The sequence below is a fragment of the Myotis daubentonii genome, chromosome 3 (assembly GCF_963259705.1).
Source record: "Myotis daubentonii chromosome 3, mMyoDau2.1, whole genome shotgun sequence".
Classification (NCBI taxonomy): Eukaryota; Metazoa; Chordata; class Mammalia; order Chiroptera; family Vespertilionidae; genus Myotis; species Myotis daubentonii.
This window is the reverse complement of record NC_081842.1, coordinates 115,492,188-115,514,860: the sequence shown is the minus strand read 5'-3', so window position 1 is coordinate 115,514,860 and position 22,673 is coordinate 115,492,188. Positions and strand designations below refer to the sequence as shown.

Genomic DNA, 22,673 nt, shown 5'->3' with positions numbered 1-22,673 from the left:
ATCTTTGCTCTCAATATTTTGTCTCTTCCCCTGTTCTAATTTCTGAGTGTCTTCTTCAAGTTTATCTTCCAGCATTTCTATTAATTTATTTTTATATCAAGTCATTAATTTCCAAGAGTGTTTTCTTATCTTATTGTTTTTAGCATCCCATTTTTGTTTAGTTCATTTTTTGTTTTTGTTTTTTGTGGGGTTTATTGCTCAATAACTCTACCCTCCAAACTCCCTCACACACACAGCTGTCAGTCTGCTCTCTATCTATGAGTCTGTCTCTATCTTGCTCGTTAGTTCATTAGATTCTACATATGGTACTTGTCTATCTCTGACTGGCTTACTTTACTTAGCATAATGATATCTAGGTCCATCCATGCTATTGCAAAGGGAAGATTTTTTAAAGCATTTGTTGGTTCTGAAAACAATATTTTTCCTAAAGTTAATTAGCTAATATAATATACTCTTCCGTAGGCTAAAGCAAAGAGCAGTTAGCATATTAATGCAAAAAGAATAATTGGAAGGCCAATGGACTTTGATATTCAGCAGAGCTGAAAAATCATAATATTGCCCTGCTGTGGGCTCGATGGCTCAAGGCAATTTCCTAACCTGATAATCGTTGTTTTACTGTTTACCAAACTTTACCTTTGATATGCCTGTATGCATTGCTAAAAGGCAAATGTGTATTCAAGTAAATAAATAGAGGACCAGGCCAGAAGTCAGTGTGTCTCTTTAAGAAAGAGGCTCCACCTGGCCCCCAGTGCCTTCTAAATTCATATTTCTTGTGTAGCATTTTCATTTGTGCATCAACCCCTCCTTTAGATCCTGAACCCCACTGCAAAAGTCGCAGCAATACTCTCTTAGTTTATACTGTTTATCTATTTCTCTGTATATTTCAAAGTTCCAATCCAAAATAGTTTTATACATAAAGTTAGTAGCTCTCAAAGCTGACAGGAATTTTGCAGCACTGTACAATTGCATACACAAGGAGACTAATGTATATTTATACTTCAATGGGAGTGGAATGGCAGCACAGAAAGTACATAAGAGTTTCACTCTATGAAGCATCCAGAATGTTTGCCTATGCTGCAAAGTAAATATTCAGAAACTGACATTAAATCAAAGGGCGAATTGCTGTGTTCATGGCACTGCTGTTGTTATGCTGACTGATGTGTCACCCAGTACAACTGCATGGTGCTGATAATGCACAAACCTGAGGGTAGGACAAACAGCACACACACAACACAGCTAGAGACACAGAAGGGAGGACACAGGAAGAGAACACCTCTTTCAACTGCAGCATTCTACAGACTACAGATTTTATAGAGTAAGCCTCCTTCTGCAGAGCTCTTTGGAAATAAATGAACACTTTTCTGCAGAGATGTATAGCTTCCGTGTGGTTCTGCCTAAAGGTAGGTGGTGGAGTAATTGCTCATTCACTGGCTCCTTTATTCATTCATTCATTTACACATTCTTTCCTTCACTCAACTACTACTGCATGTGTCAAACATTATGTTAGCTGCTTGGAGAATAGACAACTGCAACAAGGTTCGTGTGCTCAGAGCTTTCTGTTTAGTAGGGAGATATGAGTAAACAATCAGTGATCAGTGCTGTAATAAAGATACTCCCAGATGCTATGAAAACCCAGAGAAGATAGACAGTCATTCCATACTGCAGGACAGAGGGGCAGACAGGGAATCTGCATGGTAAATCTTTTTTTACTTAATAATCCTGTGATTTATTTCTATTTTAAGAAATGTAGTTTCATTATTTTCAGATGTATATAGCTAAGATTTATAGAGAGTAATGAAACAATACAGGGTGGGGCAAAAGTAGGCTTACAGTTGTGAATACACAAAACACAGAGTTTATTCTTGTGTTATTATTTATTAACTAGGGGCCCAGTGCATGAAATTCGTGCATTGGGGGGGGGGGATTGTCCCTCAGCCCAGCCTGCCCCCTCTCATATACTGGGAGCCCTCAGGGGATGTCCTAGTGACGATTTAGGCCCGCTCCCTGCTCCCCTTCGCGATAGGGCCTAAGCCGCAGTCTGGCCTCCCTTTGTGGGAGGTGACCGGGCTGATCAGGGGAAGGCACCAGCCCCATCACCCCTGTTGCTGCAGCCACTGCCAGTCACCGCAGCCAGCAAGGTTTTTTTCATCAACACGGACTCCAATCCGTTCACCATGAAAAAATGACAACTTTCTTTAGGCATTTTCAAGATGTGTCTTTCATATAATAATAATTTCTTTATTATTTTTTTTATCCTCACCTGAGGATATGTTTCCACTGATTTTTAGAGAATGTGGAAGAGAAAGGGAAAGACAGAGAGAAACATCAAAGTGAGAGGAATACTTTGATTGGTTGCCTCCTGCATGAGCCCTGACCTGGGCACCGGCCAGGGAGGAGCCTGCAACCTAGGTACATGCCCTTGGTCAGAATTGAACTCAGACCCTGCCATTGGCAGGCCAAGGCATTGTCCACTGAGCCAAACCGGCTAGGGCAGGATATGACATTTTTTAGCCCTCCAGCAGCGGACCTTCGTTTTTTTCACCAAGAGGGTGGTGAAAAACCCTAGATCACCTTTTTGGACTCTCATTACCAAAGTTACTAAGAATATTACCAGTGGCATACAGGGAGCTTAACCAATGAGCGGTCAGAAAAGGAGTTTCCTCTGTAGTTCACACCAATCGCTGGTTTGGCCGCCACCCCCAGGCCTGACGCCTCTGGCCCAGGCTTCAGGCCTGGGCAGGGGACCCCCATCTCCCCCCGATCAAAGGCTCCACCCTCACCCAGGCCTGATGCCTTAGCCAGAGCGTCGACCCCCATCACCCTCCGATCGCCAGATCGGCCCCTTTCCCAGGCCTGATGCCTCCGCCAGAGGCATCAGGCTTGGGCAGGGGACCCTCATATCTCCCCGATCACCGGCTCCACCACCCACCCAGGCCTGATGCCTCTGGCCCAGGCATCAGGCCTGGGCAGGGGACCCCCAGACCCCTCTGATTGCCAGCTCCCCTCCCCGCCCCCCGGCTAGGCCTGACACCTGGGCCAGAGGCATCAACCTCCATCACCCTCCGATCACTGGATCGGCCCCTTGCCCAGGCCTGACGCCTCCACCAGAGGTGTCAGACCTGGGCAGGGGGCTCCCATCTCACCCCGATCACCAGCTTCTGGGCAGCTTCTGGGGCTTCTGAGACCGGCCTGCGGCCCGGGATGGCAGCTTGCGCTGGGGGCTGTGCCGTCCTGCCCTGCCTGCAGTATGCAAATTAGCCGCCATCTCTGTTGGTGGTTAATTTGCATATCGTGCTGATTAGCCAATGGGAGGCATAGTGAAGGTATGGTCAATTACCATGTTTGTCTATTATTAGATAGGATAACTAGAGGCCCGATGCACGAAATTCATGCATGGGACTTGGCCCTTGCAGCCCCTCACAGCCCTGACTGGCCCTTGCAGCCCCGACTGGCCCTTGCAGCCCCAGCATCATCCAGAAGGTTGTCTGGATGGTCGTTCTGCTGTTTGGTCTAATTAGCATATTAGCTCTTTATTATATAGGATTATATTCTTTTCCATACGAACAACTATAAACCTACTTTTACCCCCACTCTGTATCTGCATAGCTAGGATTTATAGAGATAAATAACTATATCTATACGATGTATGGGGAATAATAAAACAGATTCATTAAAACTAATTCATGCCCTGGCTACTGTGGCTCAATGGTTGAGCATCGACCCATGAACCAGGAGGTCATGGTTTGATTCCAGTGTCCAGATTTTGGGCTCGACCCCCTAATGGGGACATGCAGGAGGCAGCCAATCAATGATTCTCTCTCTTCATTGATGTTTCTATCCCTTCCTCTCACTGAAATTAATAAAAACATATTATTAAAAAAGAACACAGAACTCTAACTCACAACTATAATGATATGAAGTATATTGTGCATCTCTTGGAGGAGCTACCACACTTAGTTGTAATCACTAAAGAACAATAACTCAAGGTCCTTTCAGCTTGATGCCTGTGCCCAAACCCCCCTAAAATCCTAGTTGTTGTGGAGAATCTCCGAGGAATATCTACGCAGGCTGGCTCCTCAAGGAGAGGGTTCACCATACCTTTTCTCTCTTACTCCTAGAAAACAGGTTGGTGGCTCCTCAAAAACTCTGTGTTTACATAGAGTTACCATGTGATCCAGCAATTCCACTCCTACCTACAAACTCAAAGGAATTGAAAGCAGAGACTCAAACAGACACTTGTACACCCATATTCATAGCAGTATTATTCAAAACAGCCAAAAGGTAAAAGCAACCCAGTGTCCATCAACAGATGAATGAATAAATGAAATGTTTCTACTGATGGGGGTGCCCTCCAAGTTCATTGGATGGGCCCAAGAAGAGGAAGCCTCTACCTGTTCAAGGGTGCTACTTGCTGATTCTCCTAAGGTTCTGCCCTCCCAAGGTTGCAGAGAGTTTTGAGGATGATGAAAATAGCTTCCTCCCATCTCTGCATCACCCTGGGACCCAACGCAATGCTACTCACAAAAGCAGACCCTTCAGCTTCTCCTGTTTCCACATCCCCAAAGCACCTTTTAAAAGTCAAAACCCAAACAAATCAAAGATATAAAGGCAAGGGTGAAAACCAAATCCACTACCCTCTCCACATGTACTAACCTTAATCCATCAGCAAGACCTTTCCATTCATAAACATCCAGAAGGTATCTCATACTCTACAAATAATGGACAAGAAGCCTCAGGGAGATTGCTTAACACCATGTATGAAGTCATCTGCATGCAGGGCAACTGCTCCGACAGCCATTAGTGGGGAGATATTTGCATCATCCATGTCCCATCTCAAATGTGGCATCAACAGTGTCAGTCTCTATTACATCACCTTGTTTTATTGTCTTCATAGTACTTATTCCCAACCTACCTCTTTGTGATCTATTTTATTGTTTCTCTTCACTTCTAGAATGTAAACACCAGCAGTGCAAGGTGTTTCCTAGAATTTGTTATATTCCTAGAATTTAAAATAGGGCCTGACACATAATAAATACAGTATTCAATAAATATTTCATGAATTAGTAATACTTACTATTTTTTGAGTATTCACCATATGCCAGGCAATGTTCTTAATACTGCACATGCAATAATTTATTTAATGTCCAAAATAATTCTATGAAGTAAGGAGTATTAGTATCCACATTTTTTTATATTGAAATATATATTAGTATCCACATTTTTTAATTGAGGAAACTGGGCCACATAGGGGTTAACTAACAAGTTCAAGATCATATACCTAGTAACTGTTCTGATATCTATTGCTGCATAACAAACCATCCCCAAATGTAATGGCTTTAAACAATAATGTACTCTTATTTCTTATGATTCTGTGGGTTCACTGGTCTCAGCTGACCGGTTCTTGCTTGAATTCTCTCACGTAATTACTATCATTTATCATCTGGGGCGTAAGTAGTCTGAAGGCTTAACTGGACTGGTCCTCCAAGATGATTTCTCCTCTCACATGTCTGGCCCCTCATCTGGGAAGAGGGGAACAGCTGGAGGCGTCCTGGTCATCTCTGTCTCTCTCCACAAAGTCTCCCTATGTGGCTAGCTTGGGCTTCCTCAGAGCATGGTGGTCCTTACGTGGCAGCTAGCTTCCCCCAGAGTGCATGTTTTAAAAGACAAAGGCAAAAGCTTTAAAATTTCTTATGTACCAACCCCAGAAATCAGCCTAGATTCAATGTTTGGTAGTGTTAAAAAAAAAAAAAGAAAAGAAAAGAAAAGAAAAAAGGCGTGAATACTAGGTGGTGGTGGAGTTATTGGGGTGTCATCTTTGGAGATTCACCACCATATGAGTGGAGCTGGTAATTGAACCCAGACAGTCTGGCTCCAGAAACTATAAACTCTAACCCACTGTACCATGGGGTATCTCTATTAGGAATAAATTAAAAATTCACTACTTAATTGGTATAACTACAGGGGCTATGCTGGTGATTTGGGGCTCCAAAGATGAATTAAGGACACAGATGAATTAAATTCCATCTCGAAAGACAGAAAAGCACCTGCAATTTTTAACTGACAATCCTTTCTCTGCTTTTAAACACATCTATTTCAAAAGTTAGGGGCACACTCAGGTGGTACTACAGTGGGAAGGGGCTGTTTGAGGGGATGGGGCTCAAAGAGAAGCTGGGAGTGTTTAGAACCACTGTGGACAAAGTCATATGAAATCATATTTTAAATAAAGAAGGGACACAGTGAGTAGGAATGGGTATTTCTATTGGGAACTAGCCATGCCCTAAAGTTACCATCCAGCTTGAAATGTGTTGGCTTGTAGACAAGATCCAAAAACACCACACTTTTATGCCTTATTATAGCCCTGGAAGAGAGGTTAAAAAAAAATCATCACTTGCACCAAGCACTATGCCAAGGGCCTTTCACCTACTACCTCTGTCAATCTTCATATCACCCTTACAAGGCAGGCCTGAACATGGTACCGACTTTAGAAAGTTCTGGAAACTGCACCGCATTCTTAGTAAATGTCTGTATGAGTCTCCAGTGCCCATTGTTGTTCTAGTCACTGAGTAATGCCAATGGTACAACCCTCCATCGTGAATCCTGTCCCCTGTACCATTGTTACTAATTTCTGGGACATCTCCCTGACCAGTGAGCACCTCCTCCCCTCCTCCAGCCCTGTCGGAGAGGTGGTTTGCCAGTCATTGCAGTCTCTGTGTCCAGCCCAGCACCTGACCTCTTGGAGGTACTTTAAACACAGTTTTAATGAATTATAATTTCTTCAAAGGTCAACTGTGGCCCAGGTCTTTTAGAAAGTTTGTATCTAGCAATCAGGCCCTATCAATTCATTTCTAGGAGCATTAAGCAGCAATAGAATTGCCACTGACTTTCCTGTGCCCTTCTCATCAGCAGGTCTAGGGAACAGCCTGTGGCTGGTTCACTGCTCTCTCCCTCCCTCCATATTTTGGGAAACACTACTTTATTTTGTGTTGTGCTCAGGAGCATCCTGGGGTGAGGTGGTGAAAGAGAAGTGACATTTAGTGTCAGGGCTTATGAAGCTTTAATTCCAACTCCCTGATCCTCTGGCTGTTCCACTTATTTTTAGGTGTTTATATTGGTTTTCCAGAGACTTGCCACATTGACTAATATTATCTAAAAAATACTATATCTGAAGAAAATACTTCTATTCTCCCAAGTTCCTAGCCTAGGAAATTTCAGCATATTGCCACTGTTGATAAAGTGGCTAAGTTATGTGGTACAACTGTGTACATTGAAGATAGTGACTGCATTCTTCATCGGATCAAGGGCTAATATCCCGACATGTAAAAATTTGGTACACAAGGAACATGGGACAGCAACTATCCACAGGAACAATTTTCTAATTCTATGCAGAACAATGTGAAAAAAAAGAAGATAAATCTTAGAATTAGGGTCCTCTAAATGCTTAAAGCAAGCAACCAACCAAACGATGAGACCATTTTATTTATTTATTTTTTTACTGTCAGTACCTGATAAATTTTTAAGGAATCTGAAAATTCATGGAACAATTCAAATTTGCCCACAATTTCACATAACTTGAATTCTTTAGGTGGGCAAGGGATGTGAAAGTAAAAATCAGTCTTTTAAATAATACATTCTGAAAAAGCCTTTCTGGGTCTCAGAGCTCTGTGAAATACCTTCCCAATGTATATAAATAGAGGGGGTTTGAATATGTTATCTTTGTGCTTCATTATTATAATAATATTTCAGGAGAGAATGACTTTTTGTCATTAATATATTAAAGAGACCTCTTTCAGAAAAAAGAAATGCCCAGTGAAGACCTAATTTTCGTGTTTCCTCATTTTCTTCTCTGTCATTAGCTCTTTCTAAGGCATCTACCTGAGCATCACACTAAAAGTACAAGCTGTACAAATAAGCACATTTATAAAACATCAGGTTTTTAACAAATAAAAACATATTTACTTTTCATGTGAAAGAGCAAAGAACAACAACAAAAGAAAAGCAGCAGAAGCCTTTAAAACAAATTTAGAAAAAATTGGACTGAGGCCCCAGTGGGAAAATGTCACCATTTGCTTATTTATTTAGGATTTATATTCTCCTTGCTTCCCCGAAGGATTTAAGGCAGTAAGGAAAATGTTTTAATTCTTCCACTATCTGGGAAGTTTAAGTGTCATAAGAATCCCAAAGTCTCTGAATTATACTCCATTAATTAAAAGACAAAACAAAAACCCCAGCTATAGTGTTCTTATCCTATTCACACTGACCTCAAACCTAAGCAGACTTTCTCTGTTATATTCATCTTTACCAAGGAATCAGATGTAAATTATATTAACTCAAGCACTGGGTTAAATTATTATGCTGACAGCTGACCTAACTGAGCCAACAATGTATACGTATATTTTTAAAAAAACCCATAGTTAAGATTAGAATTTAAATATTTTTATAATTCTAAATACTACATGTAGTTTAAAGCCAGGAAATATATGTTTAAGGCCAAGATTCCATTCACCTATCTCTTCTGCTGTGGTTATTCGAGGCAAATAACAGTTACAGTAATTTTAGAATACCTTGCTATACCCTTAGGTATACTTGACTTAAATAGTGAGTTCTTGTCTAAATTCACTATTTGTTGTCTCAAATTATATACTAGTATCTTCCACTGATCTTACTAGGACATTACTATATGTTTCAATTTTTGCACAAACCCATACCCCACCACTGATGAATTTCTTCTCATGAAGCCATATGAAGGTTATCAAGAAGACATAAATACCATCATATTTGTAATCGATTTTTTCTTTAAAATAAATATAAATGTCATTTAAATTCAATAAGGCTTTTTGGAACATGGATTCAGTATGATGACTCTAACATACATTAGTAACAAAATTACTCCCAAGGCAATCTACACTAATAAAAGACAAAGATGCTAATTGACCGTACCTTCGCCAAATCCACCAGCCAATCAGAAGAGTATGCAAATTAACCCAACAACGATGGCGGTTAATTTGCATACACAGGTGCCCAGCGAAGACTGAAGACAGTGTAGAAGGAAGCCAAGCACTGCAGAAGGGAGCCAAGAAGCGGAGAAGGGAACGGATCGGAGGTAGCAGAGATGGGAGCGGAGCTGAGGCAGAGGACACAGGAGGGAGTGAAGTGGCAGAGAAGGGAGGGAGCGAGGCAGCAGAGAAGGGAGCGAAGCCAGCCCCTGTGTGCTTCGCTCCCTTCTCTGCTTCACTCCGGTCTCAGGAAGCCCTATTCTTGCAGGAATAGGCCCGAGGAAGCCCTATTCTTGCAGTAATCTTCCTGCAACGGGCCTCTAGTGGTATATAATTGTTTATTAGGCACATTTGAAAATATCAAGGAATGTATTGTAAATAGCTCTGCGAAACCAAGCAAAGGGCATAGGAACGATTTCTCAAGTCTTAGAGTAGGACAGATATAAAGTGGATCATAACATCTTTTACTATTTGCATGAGGCAATAAATATTTTCATCTTAAGCAATCTAAGACCTTTAATTATTTAATAAATGTAAATAAGCCTGTATTTTAAGCTATCAATATTTAAAACTATTTATAGTGAGTATGATATTTATTTACACACGTAGCTATTACTGATTCTCTTGTCTACTCCTTTCTAGATTATAAACACCCTGAGGACAGAAACTATACCTTGTCTTCTTTACTCCTTGGGCCCAACCCAATGCTTAGTACATAGTAGGTACTCAGTAGGCATTGAGTGAATGTTTATTTTTTTGCTAAATATTAAGTGTATAATAGTGCATTTGTATCACCTAGCCAGAAATTTTGTGCTAGTCTTTTCATACCATCTGCAAACATAACAATAGTAAGCAAGATACAAGTTCTTTAGACTTCAGTTCCCCCACTTGTGAAATGGGCATACTAATATGTATCCTACAGACCTCACAGAATTGAATGCAAACAAAATAAAATGATACAACATATTTGAAGTGTGGACCCTGAGAAAGAAGATATTGTACCTACTAAAACGGGCTCTTAGTGGCTAACTGGACTCAAACAAAAACAAAACAAAAAATAGAGCCTAGCAGCCATTTCTACACAGAGACCACTCATACAAAGTGCACTTCTGTGAGAAGCCTGAACTGAACTGCCTGACTGCAAAGGAGTTCCTGGAATCCTACTTCAACCAACAGAACTAAGGGTTTACTCATCCAATCAAAGCTGTGCAGCTATATCCCCATCAGGTTCTTCACGACCAATCAGAGCAGCTCCATTCTGATCAATCAGGACAGTGCTTTAGGACCAAACTGAGGATTTGAGTCCTCATTTTCATAACAACAGACCAATCAAAGCCAGGGGCAGGGACTTCTGTCTATATAAGTCAGGTCCCCTCTGGCTCTGGGAGAGCACTTTCCCCTGAAAACCTGCTGGAGCTGAAAGAAGATTAAACACAGGAGCAAAGTCCAAAACATAAGGATTTAAAAAAATATATACACAATACTATTATTACCCCCAGAAATATTAACTATAATCTCTTGATATCAAATATTTAGTCAAAGTTCAGTTTTTCCCAATTGTCATATATTGGCATAACAGCTTCAAATTTTTTATCTTATTCATAGTCTATGGGAATAATACCTTGTTTTTAACCGTAAAAATCCATCAATAAGTGTGCATTTACTGAATATTTACTATGTGCTCAGCACTTGTACTAAGCACAATGAGGAGCTAAGTGCCCATGCAGGAAAACAATAAGCAATGAGGTCAAGTAGGTTGGATGGGGCCATATTGCAAAGGATATTAAAACTCACAGCCAAGGAGTTTTAACTTGATTCAGTTAAATGGGTAACTTTTGAAAATTTTTGAGTTTTGAAGTGACAAGGTGAATTTCAGTTTTTCCACTAAATAACCACATGACTGTGGCAATTTCCTTGATCTCTCATATGAAATGGTGATCTTTGTGCTATGGAGCCAAGAAGGAAAGCCTGCTAGGCTTGATCTCACTTCCCACCAACACATCATCACAGGCAGTCCCCCATGCTCACATCGCCTTTGTGTTCATCTACTAGTATGTGTCTCCAGCACCTCACACAGTGCCTGGTGGGCTCTTTGTAAATGGAGCAGTTAACTACATCACACTGGCTTTCTTCATGTTGACAATGCTCCAGTCTTCCTGACTACCTGTACGGATCTCAGCATTCTCTTACTGTCTCCTGCACAGAGTGCACATAGTCTGCCCCTTAGGACATGTGTGTCCTGCAGGAGACCACTGTAATAGAGGGGTCCAGATGTTTGTAAGCCAATACTTGGGAGTTTCATTTCTTGTTGCAGGGCTGGGAACAGGCTAAGTTATTGGGTCTCATCTTAAATCAATTGGGATGACTTTTGCTTCAACTCAACCCTACTGCCCTTGCAAGATTCTTAGAAGAAGACCAGACGCTATTTTTTTTTTTTTTTTGCTATGATAGATACTCAATAAGTGGTAACTTTTATTATTATTTGCCAAACATGCCTCATAAGTTCTTTTTTTTTTCCAGACGCTATTTTTTAAAGTATTTTACATACCTTAGCTGTGAAGTCATACTTAACTCCTGCCCACATTGGTAGACTAGGTATTTTATGCAGATGCCCTTCGGTTACAGTCTGAAAATCAACAGGAAACTAAGAAACCCTCAACCCCATGATAGATTACAAAACATTTAATGATTTCTTAACCCTCAAATTATCTGATTTAATCTCTGATTTTTTGGAACATACTCAGCAAGATTAATGAGTAAAACCTAAGACTACCAACTCTTAGTAGTCTTAGGTCACCAAGAGTTGGTGGCCGGAAAAATAAAGCTAAGTCAAGAGGCTTGATTCCAGTCACAGCTTCTAACAACTATGTAGAAGTATCAGCTTCCCCTTTTGCAAAGCAGAATTACAACTGAGCAGCATGGAGCGTCTTCATCCTCGACATATCTTTACATGAGTAGAAATTAACCCCAAAAATGATCTAGAAGAGCACTGTCCAAATATTCACATCATATATTATTATGGTAGCCACTATCCACATGTAGTTACTGAGCACTTGAAATATGGCTAGTGTGACTGAGGAACTGGATTTTTAATTTTTACTTTAACTTTAATTAATTTAAATTTAAATAGCTAATGCCCATAGATATAAGACAATAAAGCAGTCTAAGAAATCACTATAAAATTTTAAAGTACTATATGTTAAGGGCACATCTAAGTTTTCTAATTTCTTTCATACCAGAAAGTTCAACACAATTGGCTAGAAAGTTTGAGTGTGACAACTAGCATTCACATCTTTCTTGATGCATACAGATGCTAAAATCTGACTTTCCCCAATCCACCCAGGTAAGATAGAGTTTTATAAGAACAACCAGAGGCCCAGTGCATGAAATTTGCGCATGGGTGAGGTCCCTAGGCCTGGCTGTTGATCGAAGTGCAAGCATCTGGTGTGGAAGGGCAGGTCCCAGCTGACCTCTGGGTCCTGGGCAGCACCTGGGTCCCCAGGCCCCCGCATGCCCTTCTCCGCCTGATTCATCAGGCCCCCACCTGGCTCCCTTAGCGCCTGGGAGCTGGGCAGCAGCCCTGTCCTCACTGCCACTGCTGGTCACCCTGCTCGCACCCGCCTTGGCCTGGCGCTGCCCACTCATCTGTTCCACCATCCTGCCGTGGTTCCATTCTCATTGGGGCCCATCCGTGCTGCCGCCTGGTGGTCAGTGCACATCATAGCGAGCGTTTGAACTCCCAGTCAAACTCCCAGTTGAGGGAACAATTTGCATATTAGGCTTTCATTATATGGGATTTGGTGAGACACACCTCCACTCTGGAAGAATCAAATGGGAGGTAGGTGAATGGTGAGAGGCAGGATATTTCTTTCTAGCTACAGGAATTGGAGTTTGAAGGTTCCGCTGAGACCTTCATCATGAAGGATCTCTGTGGTGTTTTACTAAAAGTGATATTGAATTGCCCAGTGGGCACTATTCTTGGTTTACTGATTACAGGAGCAGGAAAGTAAATAGACTGGATCTACCAGCTTTGGGAATGCCTTTCATTGACTGCCTTGGATGAGGACAAATTGGAACACAGCCCTGTCTAGAGCAGCCGCTGAGCGATTAGCCAGATGTTGCATCGGGCCTCTTGCTGGTGCCAGCAGCTGCCTTCGGAACTGCCAAGGCAACCTTTTAAAATCAGACACAGAGTCCCTCCCCTTGCCCCCGACCTCCATGGTTTTGTTTTCCAGGGCTTCTGTTACCCTCAGTCAACTGTGGTCCAAAAATATTAAATGGAAAATTCTAGAAATAAGCAATTCATAAGTTTTAAATTGCTTGCCTTTCTGAATAACATGATGAAATCATACTCTATCCACCCAGGACATGAGTCATCCCTTTGTCCAGCATAACCACATTGTACACACAGTGCAATAAGATATTTTAGAGAGGCCATATTCACATAACTTTTATTACAATACATTTTATAATTGTCCTATTTTTACTTATTTTTGTTAATCCCTTACTGTGCTTAATTTATAAATCAAACTTTATCATAGGTAAGTATGTATAGGAGAAAATATAGTATATGTAAAGTTCAGTACTATCCTCAGTTTCAGGCATCCACTGGAAATCTTGGAACATATCTCCCTCAGATAAGGGGGTACTACATTGTAATCTCATTCTGCTGCTTAAGATTCTCCAGTGGATTCCTGCTCAAAATGAAATTTAATTCAGACTCCTCCTCACCATGGCCTGCAGGGCTCTGCTCACCTTTTAAAATTCTTCTCCCATTGTCCTCCTTGCTCATTCTGTTCCAGCCACACTCACCGGGCTGCTCTTTAGACAAATCAAGCTTCGCACCTTGGGACCCTTGCACTCGCTGGTCTCTCTGCCGTACATGGTCCCCCCAGACTTTCACGTGGCTCCCTCCTTACCACTTGGGCCTCCCCTGAAACGTCACCTCCTTGGAGTGGGCTTCCCCGACAATCCCATCTAAACCAGCACTAATGCCACTATCTATCCCACCACATAGTTTCTGCAACTTTCTTGAGGTATATTTTACAAATGATAAAACTCACCCATTTCAAGTGCACGATTCCATGATTTTAGTATGTTACACTGTACAACCATCACTATAAGTCGATTTTAAAACATTTCCATCTTCTCAATACAATCCCTCCTGGCCATTTACTGTTAATCCCCATAACTATCCCCTGCTCTATGCAGCCACTAACCTACTTTTCCATTTCTACAGGTTTTTCTTTTCTGAACATTTCATGTAAATGGAATTACACAATATCCCATCACTTTTGTTTTATTTTCTTTTATTTTTAAAACTAGGGGCCCGGTGCACGAAATTCGTGCACTGGGTGTGGGGCGGGGGGGGGGGGAGTGTCCCTCAGCCCAGCCTGCCCCCTCTCACATACTGGGAGCCCTCAGGCGTTGACCCCCATCACCCTCCAATCACAGGATCGGCCCCTTGCCCAGGCCTGATGCCTCTGGCCTAAGCGTCCGGCCCGGGCAGCGGGGACCCGCAGCTGCAGCGGCCCCACGATCGTGGGCTCCGCTTTAGGCCCAGGCAAGGGACTCCTAGCTCCCGGGACTGCCAGCTTCGACTGTGTCCAGCTCCCATTGCTGGCTCCACCCCTACTTCCTGCTATCACTGGCCAGGGCGGAAAAGGCACCTGATTCTCCGATCATGGCTGGGGGGCAGGGCAAAGGCGGCCCTGGGTTAGCTCCCCCCTGGGTTTCCGATCACTGTCAGTGGCAGGGGGCTTCTTCCTGCTTTCCCTTTTGCCTCCCTGCATTGTGCCTACATATGCAAATTAACCGCCATCTTGTTGGCAGTTAATTTGCATATAGCCCAAATTAGCCAATGAAAAGGGTATCGTCGTACGCCAATTACCATTTTTCTCTTTTATTAGTGTAGACTAGAAGCCCCGTGCACAAAATTTGTGCACAGAGGGGGGGGGTGTCCCTCAGCCCGGCCTGTACCCTCTCCAATCTGGGACCCCTCAGGGGGTGTCCATCTGTCGGTTTAGGCCCGATCCCTATGGAATCGGCCCTAAACCGGCAGTCGGACATCCTTCTCACAATCCAGGACCACTGGCTCCTAACCACTCCCTGCCTGCCTGCCTGCCTAATGCCCCCAACTGCCCTCCCCTGATGGCCTATCTTGCCAACTGCCCTCCCCTGCTGGCCTGGTCACCCCAAACTGCCCTCCCCTGCTGGCCTGGTTACCTCCAACTGCCCTCCCCTGCCAGCCTGATTGCCTCTAACCCCCTGCCAGCCTGATCTCACCCCTAACCCTCAGCCAGCCTGATCTCGCCCGTAACTGCTCTCCCCTGCCAGCCTGATCTCACCCCTAACTGCCTCTGCCTCAGCCCCCACCACCATAGCTTTATCCGGAAAGAAGTCAGATGTCCAGAATATGGCCAGTTGACCCGGTCTAATTAGCATATTACCCTTTTATTAGTATAGATATGTTTCTATTGTGTTCAGAGAGAGGGAGAGGGAGAGAAAGATAGAAACATTAATGATGATAGAGAACCACTGGTTGGCTGCCTCCTGCAGGCCCCCTACTGGGGATTGAGCGAGAAACCCAGGCATGTGCCCTCAACGGGAATCGAACCGTGACCTTCTGGTTTACAGGTTGATGCTCAATTAGCTAGGCTATTTTATTTTTAAGATATTTTTATTGTGATAAAATTTACATAGCATAAAACTTACCATTTTAACCATTTTTAAGTGTACTGTACAATCATCACCAACATCCTTTTCCAGAACTGTTTCATCTTCCTAAACTGACACTCTGTCCCCATCAAATACTAACTCCCATTCTCCCTCCCTCAACCCTTGGCAACCATCCTTCTACTTTCTGTCTCTATGACTGACTACTCTAGGTGTTCCATTCAACTGGAATCCTGAAATATTTATTGTTTTGTGACCAGCTTATTTCACTTAGCACAATGTCTTCACCCATGTTATAGCATGTGTCAGAATTTCCTTACTTTTAAGGCTGAATAATGTTCTTTGTATGTCTGTACCATATTTTGCTTATCCATTCATCTGTGGACAATTACTTGGATTGCTTCCACCTTTTACCTATTGTGAATAATGGTGTTATGAACATGGACATAAAATAAACTGTTCCAGGCCCTGCTTTCCCTTCCTGTGGGAATATACCCAGAAATGGAATTATTAAATAATATGGCAGTTCTATGTTTAATTTCTAGAGAAATTGCCATACTGTTTCCACAGTTGTACCATTTTACAATTGCACACAGATTCTAATTTCTCCACATCTTTGCCAACACTTATTTTCTGTGGTGGTTTTTTTTGGGTTTTTTTTTTGTTTGTTTGTTTTTTTCATAGTAGCCATCCTAATGGCAGTGAAGTAACATCTATTCTATTTTTGTAATGGATTTATCAATACTTGATTTTCTTGTTTAATTTTTTTTTTAAACATCAATTGCCTGTCTCCCCAAACTAGCTGCATGATGGCAAGGAGTCAGGAGGCCTTGTTCACTGCCATAACCCCAACAGTACCCAGCACACAACACACATTTGTTGAATGAATGAAAGATCTCAGGGCTACCAACTTTAGCTCTACCACAGTTCTCCTCCTTTCATCTCCCCTAAGATCTACAGGAGCTAAGAGCTCCCTTCTGCTACTCTGACAAACCAGAGGACCCTGAAGATTCTTACAAACAAATTAGTGCTATTCCCTGTGAAATACAAAGAAATAAAGATATTGTTACATTGAAACCTTGAGAGCACCCAGGGCTTTTGTGAACATTCTGCTGAGGCTATCATTAAAACAGAGAGAAGAGTGCTGGGCTTCTCTGGAAGTTCTTGGTAGCTACTCAAATGCAAACATAAAAGAGGCAACCCCCTGAAAGAGAATAAACTCAACTGGCTAAGAGTTAAAACTATAAAGCCTTTAACCAGAAAAGCAAATTGTGCAATCATTTCTTCTGCGTTAACTATGCTTTCTAAAGACTTTTCTTTCCCCCAAAATGGCTGGCATATTGTTTCTCGATTTCACACCCCAAACACATAGGCTTGCTGTCACCTGTTTTCTTTTCTTCCCACAGCAACAAAAGACGAGTTTCTCAGCTCCCTTGCTACTACACGTGACCATGTAACTAAAAACCAGCCAATTATATATGTGCAGCAAGTTGCATGTAATTATGCACAATGCCTTTAGAGGGAAGATATATGCCCTTCTTCTCTCCCTTTTAGTTAGCTGGAACATGAACATCAAGGCTGGAAGCTGAGCAGTTATCTTAGACAATGCAGTGGCATGCGGAACAGGAGAAAAGATACAGCATGCCTAATGACTGAGAATCTGCCACGCCACTCCTGGTTGCCTACCTCCAGATTCCTTTATGTGAGAAAGAACCAAAATCTGCTTGAGCCATTGTTATTTTAGGTCTCTGTTACTGGAAGCCTACTTAGCTCTAATCCACACAGAATTGATCCAATAAGATTACAGGAGAACCCAATCACAGATATAAGGTCTTCCTAAAGATGGATGACAATGTAGATTGCTCCCTAAAAGTCTGTGTTGATTTGTGCTGATGCCAAGCCCAGCTTGGCAAATGTGGCGAGGGGATGGTAGTGATCTGTCAGACTGGGGCAGAAGATAGGACAACTTAATACCAGCAATAATGAGGATAATAAAAACTCAAATAGCGATGACTAGCATTTATTGAGTACTTATTATATCCCAGGCACTGAGACAAAGGGCTTTACATGTACTATCTCATTTTATTTTCACAACAGCCTTGAGATTTAGAGGAGATAAGTCCTGGTCACACAAATGATGAGTGATAGAATGAGAATTTGAGTCTAGGGATGTCTGCTTGCTAAGACTACATGCCTTACATGGCATCCAAATGGAATATCCATTACACTTCCTCTGCCCCCACATAAAAGAATGAGGTGGCAGGCTTCTCCTGAGGCACACCACTTCTTTACCAAGGAAAACCTTCACCACATTCCCCCAACCCACAAAGTCACACCAACTATGTCCCCTAATACCCCAAATGAATGACCAGCTATGAATTCTTCCATTTTAGGTCCATGATGTCTCTCAGTCATTAAATTTATTGGATCATTTTTACCTTACAGCCATTTAATTCCAATTGGAACACAGCTATTATTTAAAAACCAAGTTATTTTTATGTTTGTTTCAGAGCTTTATTTCACATTTATGTTAATATCAATATTTCAAAGCTATTTTCTATGATTTAAGCTCTTCTGGCCCCATGTGCTACAATAACATAATGAAATCTGTTCCAGTTCATCAGACAGTTGGTATTTGACAGGAGAACACCAATGCATCTAAGAGCCATGGCTTATTTATGGCTATCAAATGACCCTCCTGGTGGGAATGCCTCAATGCAAAACAGGTTTCACTTTACATAAAGTTGGACTTACCAACTATTTGATCAAGTCATTTTATATCATGTTCTAGCCTCAGTTTCCCTATCTATAAAATGAAGATAATAATGTTACTTTCTTAAGAGTGATTAGCAGCATCCAGTGAGATTATTCTTGTTAATTACTTGGCACAGTGCCTGGCACACAGTAAGTGCTCATCAATAAGAGGTAGCTACTTTTAAAAATCATAATCTGTGAGTGGCACAATCTGAATGAATGAAGGTCTCAGTGAACCAATGTGTTAAATTACCAAACAACTTCCCAACAACCAAAGAATGAAGAAGAAAATAGTCACTACTATGCTGACTGGAAAGATGACTCAGTGTAGCTGATTCTAAATCCAGACACTTTATAAAAGCTGGATGGCTCTAAATCTGACGTCTTATCTTGACTCAGCATAATCGATGCCATTACTAACCAGCATGGATGTTTTATTAGCCTTCATTTGGTATTTAATTCCCCAGGTTATTATTATTCTCACTTTTTTGTTAATTTATTTATTTTATATTCAATATTATTTTGTGTTAGTTTCAGATGTACAGCATAAAAGTTAGACAATCATATACTTTACAAAGTGTTCCCTAATATTTCCAGACCCACCTGGCACCGTACATAGCACAATATTATTGACTATATTCCCTATGCTATACTTTATAGTCCATGACTTCTGTAACTACCAATTTGTACTTCTTAAATCTTCACATTTTCACCCAATCCCCCAATACCCTTCCCCTCTAGCAATCATCAGTCTGTTTTCTGTATCCATGAGTCTGTTTCTGTTTTGTTTGTTTGTTTATATTGTTCTTTGGGTTCCACATATAAGTGAAATCATTCTTAGGTTGTCTTCAGTGGTGGTTTCAAGTCAGGAACATTAACTGGGATTTTTTTCCATTTTCTGCCCCCACCCCCTTTTTTTCTGTGATGGTGTAAAATAGTCAGGGGAGAGCACTATCTTTGATCTTCTATTCCCCACTGGGAGACATTTATGCAAGACCCAGGTAACAAAATAATTTCTAACAATCATTACCACAGACATTTGACAAAATACCCTTAATTTTTAATCCATGAAACTCAGTTGAGTCAGGCTGGGTTTTCAGAAACACATCTGCTTTAAGCATTTATTCCTGCAAGCTTTATCTTGCACCCTTTCCAATTGCTAATGCAAGACACCACTAGTTCTATTAATAAAAATCTCCAAAATAGCTGAGATAAATCTAACATTTCACTATCAGGCATTTGCACCTAACCCAAATCTTGATCTCCGAGAAAAAAAGCAGCAGTCTCCCATTGTTAATAATACCCACTCGAGGAGAATACCCTTTTAAAATATGCTTACTGTGATTTTCCAAGTGCATTTGCTATTTGGAGGGTACACTCCAGGAAAACCTTCACTGCCAATAAATCCAGACTCTCCAGTAAGAACACCACCACATGTGAAAACAGATCTGTGAAATAAAAGGGAAACAATTTGAAATATGTCAACTTCAGAAGATACAGTCTAGTAATATGGATGAAGTTAATATGGATTAATAAATGCCTGCACCATATAAAGGATTTGCTAGCTCTGAGTATAGCCCGATAAAACATTCCGTCCAGCTGCCACCTGTCTCCATCATAATAACACAAGCTCGATAGTTCTATCATCCTTCCATCCATCCATCCATCCATCCATCCACCCATCCATCCACATGAAACCAAGTCCTCTACGCAGTGGTAAAATGTTATAGGAAAATGGTAAATGGAAAATTTAACTAGGGGCAGTGAGAGAAAGAAGATGAAAACTAGGCCGAGTGATGTGCATGGTTTAGAAATAGACAAGCAACTGGTTAATATAAAAAAGTTTCTCATCCCCTTTTCTGAAAATCGTTGGGCATTGGCAGACCCTCCCATTGAAAAGGTAAGTTGATGGAGTAGGTGCCAAAGTTGGCCATGAGTGAGTCCCTCGGCCCTGGTGCTGGAGCCGCCTGGAAGCTCAGAGGTTAAGTTTCAGGGAGCGGGAGAGGCTCGCAGGGCAATAGGGCACCACGAAACTCAAGTTTCCCCCTAGGCTTAATTAAGTCTTTCGCCCCAGCCTAAATGCACAGAATTGGGTCCTAAGGCTTCCATGCGGGAGGGAAGACGCTGGTCAGATGACGCCCTCGCCACGTGGTGGCCGGGCCAGCCGAGCGGCCAGCGGCGGTCAGGGATGGGCGCAGCCAGAGCCCCACGCCCGGACCCGGGCCTGGGGACAGCCCAAGGCTGGGTCCCTGGGCGCCCGGAGCGGACTGAGTAAAGCTGCGCCCGAGGCTGCAGGGACAGAGCGAGGGAGGAAAGAGGGAGAGGGCGGGGCGCGTTACCTCTCCCGGGGCTGCTGCCCCGACTGCTGGGCCGCCAGCAGCAGGCCGAGCACAGCCCAGGTGCCCGCGCCGCTCATGGCCGGTGGAGACACTCCGGGCCGCCCGCCCTGCGCAGCGCACGCCGGCTGCGCCCCTGGCTCACACCCGGCGCTCACTGGAGACACACGCGCGCGGCCGCGGGGCAGCCCAGGTATGCGCGGCTGGAGGGGTCCGGGAGCTTTTAAAGGCGATTACGGTGCAGCCTGACTCGACGATTCCTTTCCCCAAGGAGTTGCTGGCAGCCACTGGCCGCTGCTGAATGTCCCGTTTGTTCTCGGAGGCGGGAGGGGCGGCTCCCGTGCCGCAGCCGCCTCCTCTCCGGTTGGAGCGGGCCGGCGTCTCCTCCCCCGCACCTGGAACCCGCAGCCCTGTCTCATCCCGCCTGCAGGCCTGTGGGGAGATGAAAAGGAAACCCTTCCTTCGCCCACCGCCTCCCATTATTGCCCAAGCGGGACCTGGCTCAGTGATCCACAGATCACAGGGTGGGGTGATGTTTTTCCCTAGCTGCTTTTTTTAAAAAAAGTATTAGCGCCTGCTAGAAAACCTGGGGTTCTTTCTTTATTTCTGTCTCCTTCAACCAGCCCACATCTAAGGCAAGAAAAGGGAAAAATAGAAGAGGGATTCTATCAGCTTTTAACTCTTCTCTGTTTTACTGGCATGATAAGTGCTTCCTGATAACTAGGGACGAAAAACAAGAAGAGAATGGGTTTATTGAGATTTTCAACACCGATGCCAACACAAGAGGGATATGGCTGAATTTAGATGCTTCATTTGGGTTGTTCACCTTTCTAAGCAAAAAAAAAAGCATTAAGTTAGTACTTGTCAAGACTCCATTTCTAATAATGAGTTACAATATTAAGAACATAAACACTCCTGTCAAGGAATAAGTAAAAACTAGCTGCAGGGAATGATGACTTTTAACAGTGGAGGAACCCAGGAACTAATAGAAGGAACCAGAATTTCCCTGTGGAGTTTACATTATTTTACTATTTTTGAAATAGAGAAGGAAAAGAACAGCAAGAACTGCAACTTTTAATTTTTTTTCTAAAGGCACCACACCCTGTATGACATTTAAAAAGGGGGGGATTATAGAATTTGGCAGACTACTTTATATCCTGAAATATACTCCCTCAACCCAATAAAAATTGCTTTAAAACAGCAAAGAGCAAAATAAATGATTGTTTATTTTGCACTCATTTCAAGAATATGTTATCCAATAATATTAATGTTTTAGATATTTTATTTAAAAGTAATATTTTAAATTATAAAATGAAAATATTGCTCAATTTACTTTCTGGTAATGATTTGAAATGATCATAGTCAGAACATACTTCATTCTTAGGAGTAAGCTAAGTTTTCAAAATTTAAAATTAAAAGACAAAATATTAAACATGCTAAATGGATAGAAAACCACTTGAGCATAAATATGCAGCAGTATTTCTTTCTTGTTAAAAGGTTTTAAAATTTTTACTTTAGAGAGAGAGAAAGAAACATTGATTGGCTGTCTCCTGCACCTGCCCTGACCAGGGATCGGACCCACAACCTAGGTATGTGCCCTGATGGGGAATACAGCCTGCTGCCACCTTTTGGTGTACAGGACAACACTCCAACCAACTAAGCCACAACTGTGTTCATATCCTCACTAAAGAGTTAGGATTCCAACACTAATGGTCCTGTTGTTGAGACACATTAGAAAGACATTAATGTCACCATGTGATATTAAAAGTATACTAAAACCCATATTATTTGGTCTTACAAACACACATTTGACTTGGAACTACAGTTCTGAACAAAATTATAAACCTTAAATGTGCTGAGAAGCTTAATGTGTTAAAATTGAGATACACCCAAGTGGACTCTGAAAGTGTGTTTA

General features: G+C 42.3%; 1 protein-coding gene across 2 annotated transcripts in view; it reads right to left on the bottom strand.

Moving 5' to 3' along the window:
* Positions 1-21,086, bottom strand: part of PCOLCE2 (procollagen C-endopeptidase enhancer 2) — a 123,080-nt gene extending 101,994 nt beyond the window's left edge. The window contains exons 1-2 of one of the 2 annotated variants that reach the window (XM_059688252.1): positions 20,762-21,086; positions 19,762-19,870 (exon numbers count right to left, since the gene is read on the bottom strand). In XM_059688252.1, the coding sequence (XP_059544235.1) occupies positions 19,762-19,870; positions 20,762-20,838 (186 nt within the window). In that variant the 5' untranslated portion in view covers positions 20,839-21,086. The remainder of the gene's footprint in view (positions 1-19,761; positions 19,871-20,761) is intronic. The other variant, XM_059688251.1, reaches the window with a different exon arrangement.
* Positions 21,087-22,673: the final 1,587 nt, after the last annotated feature.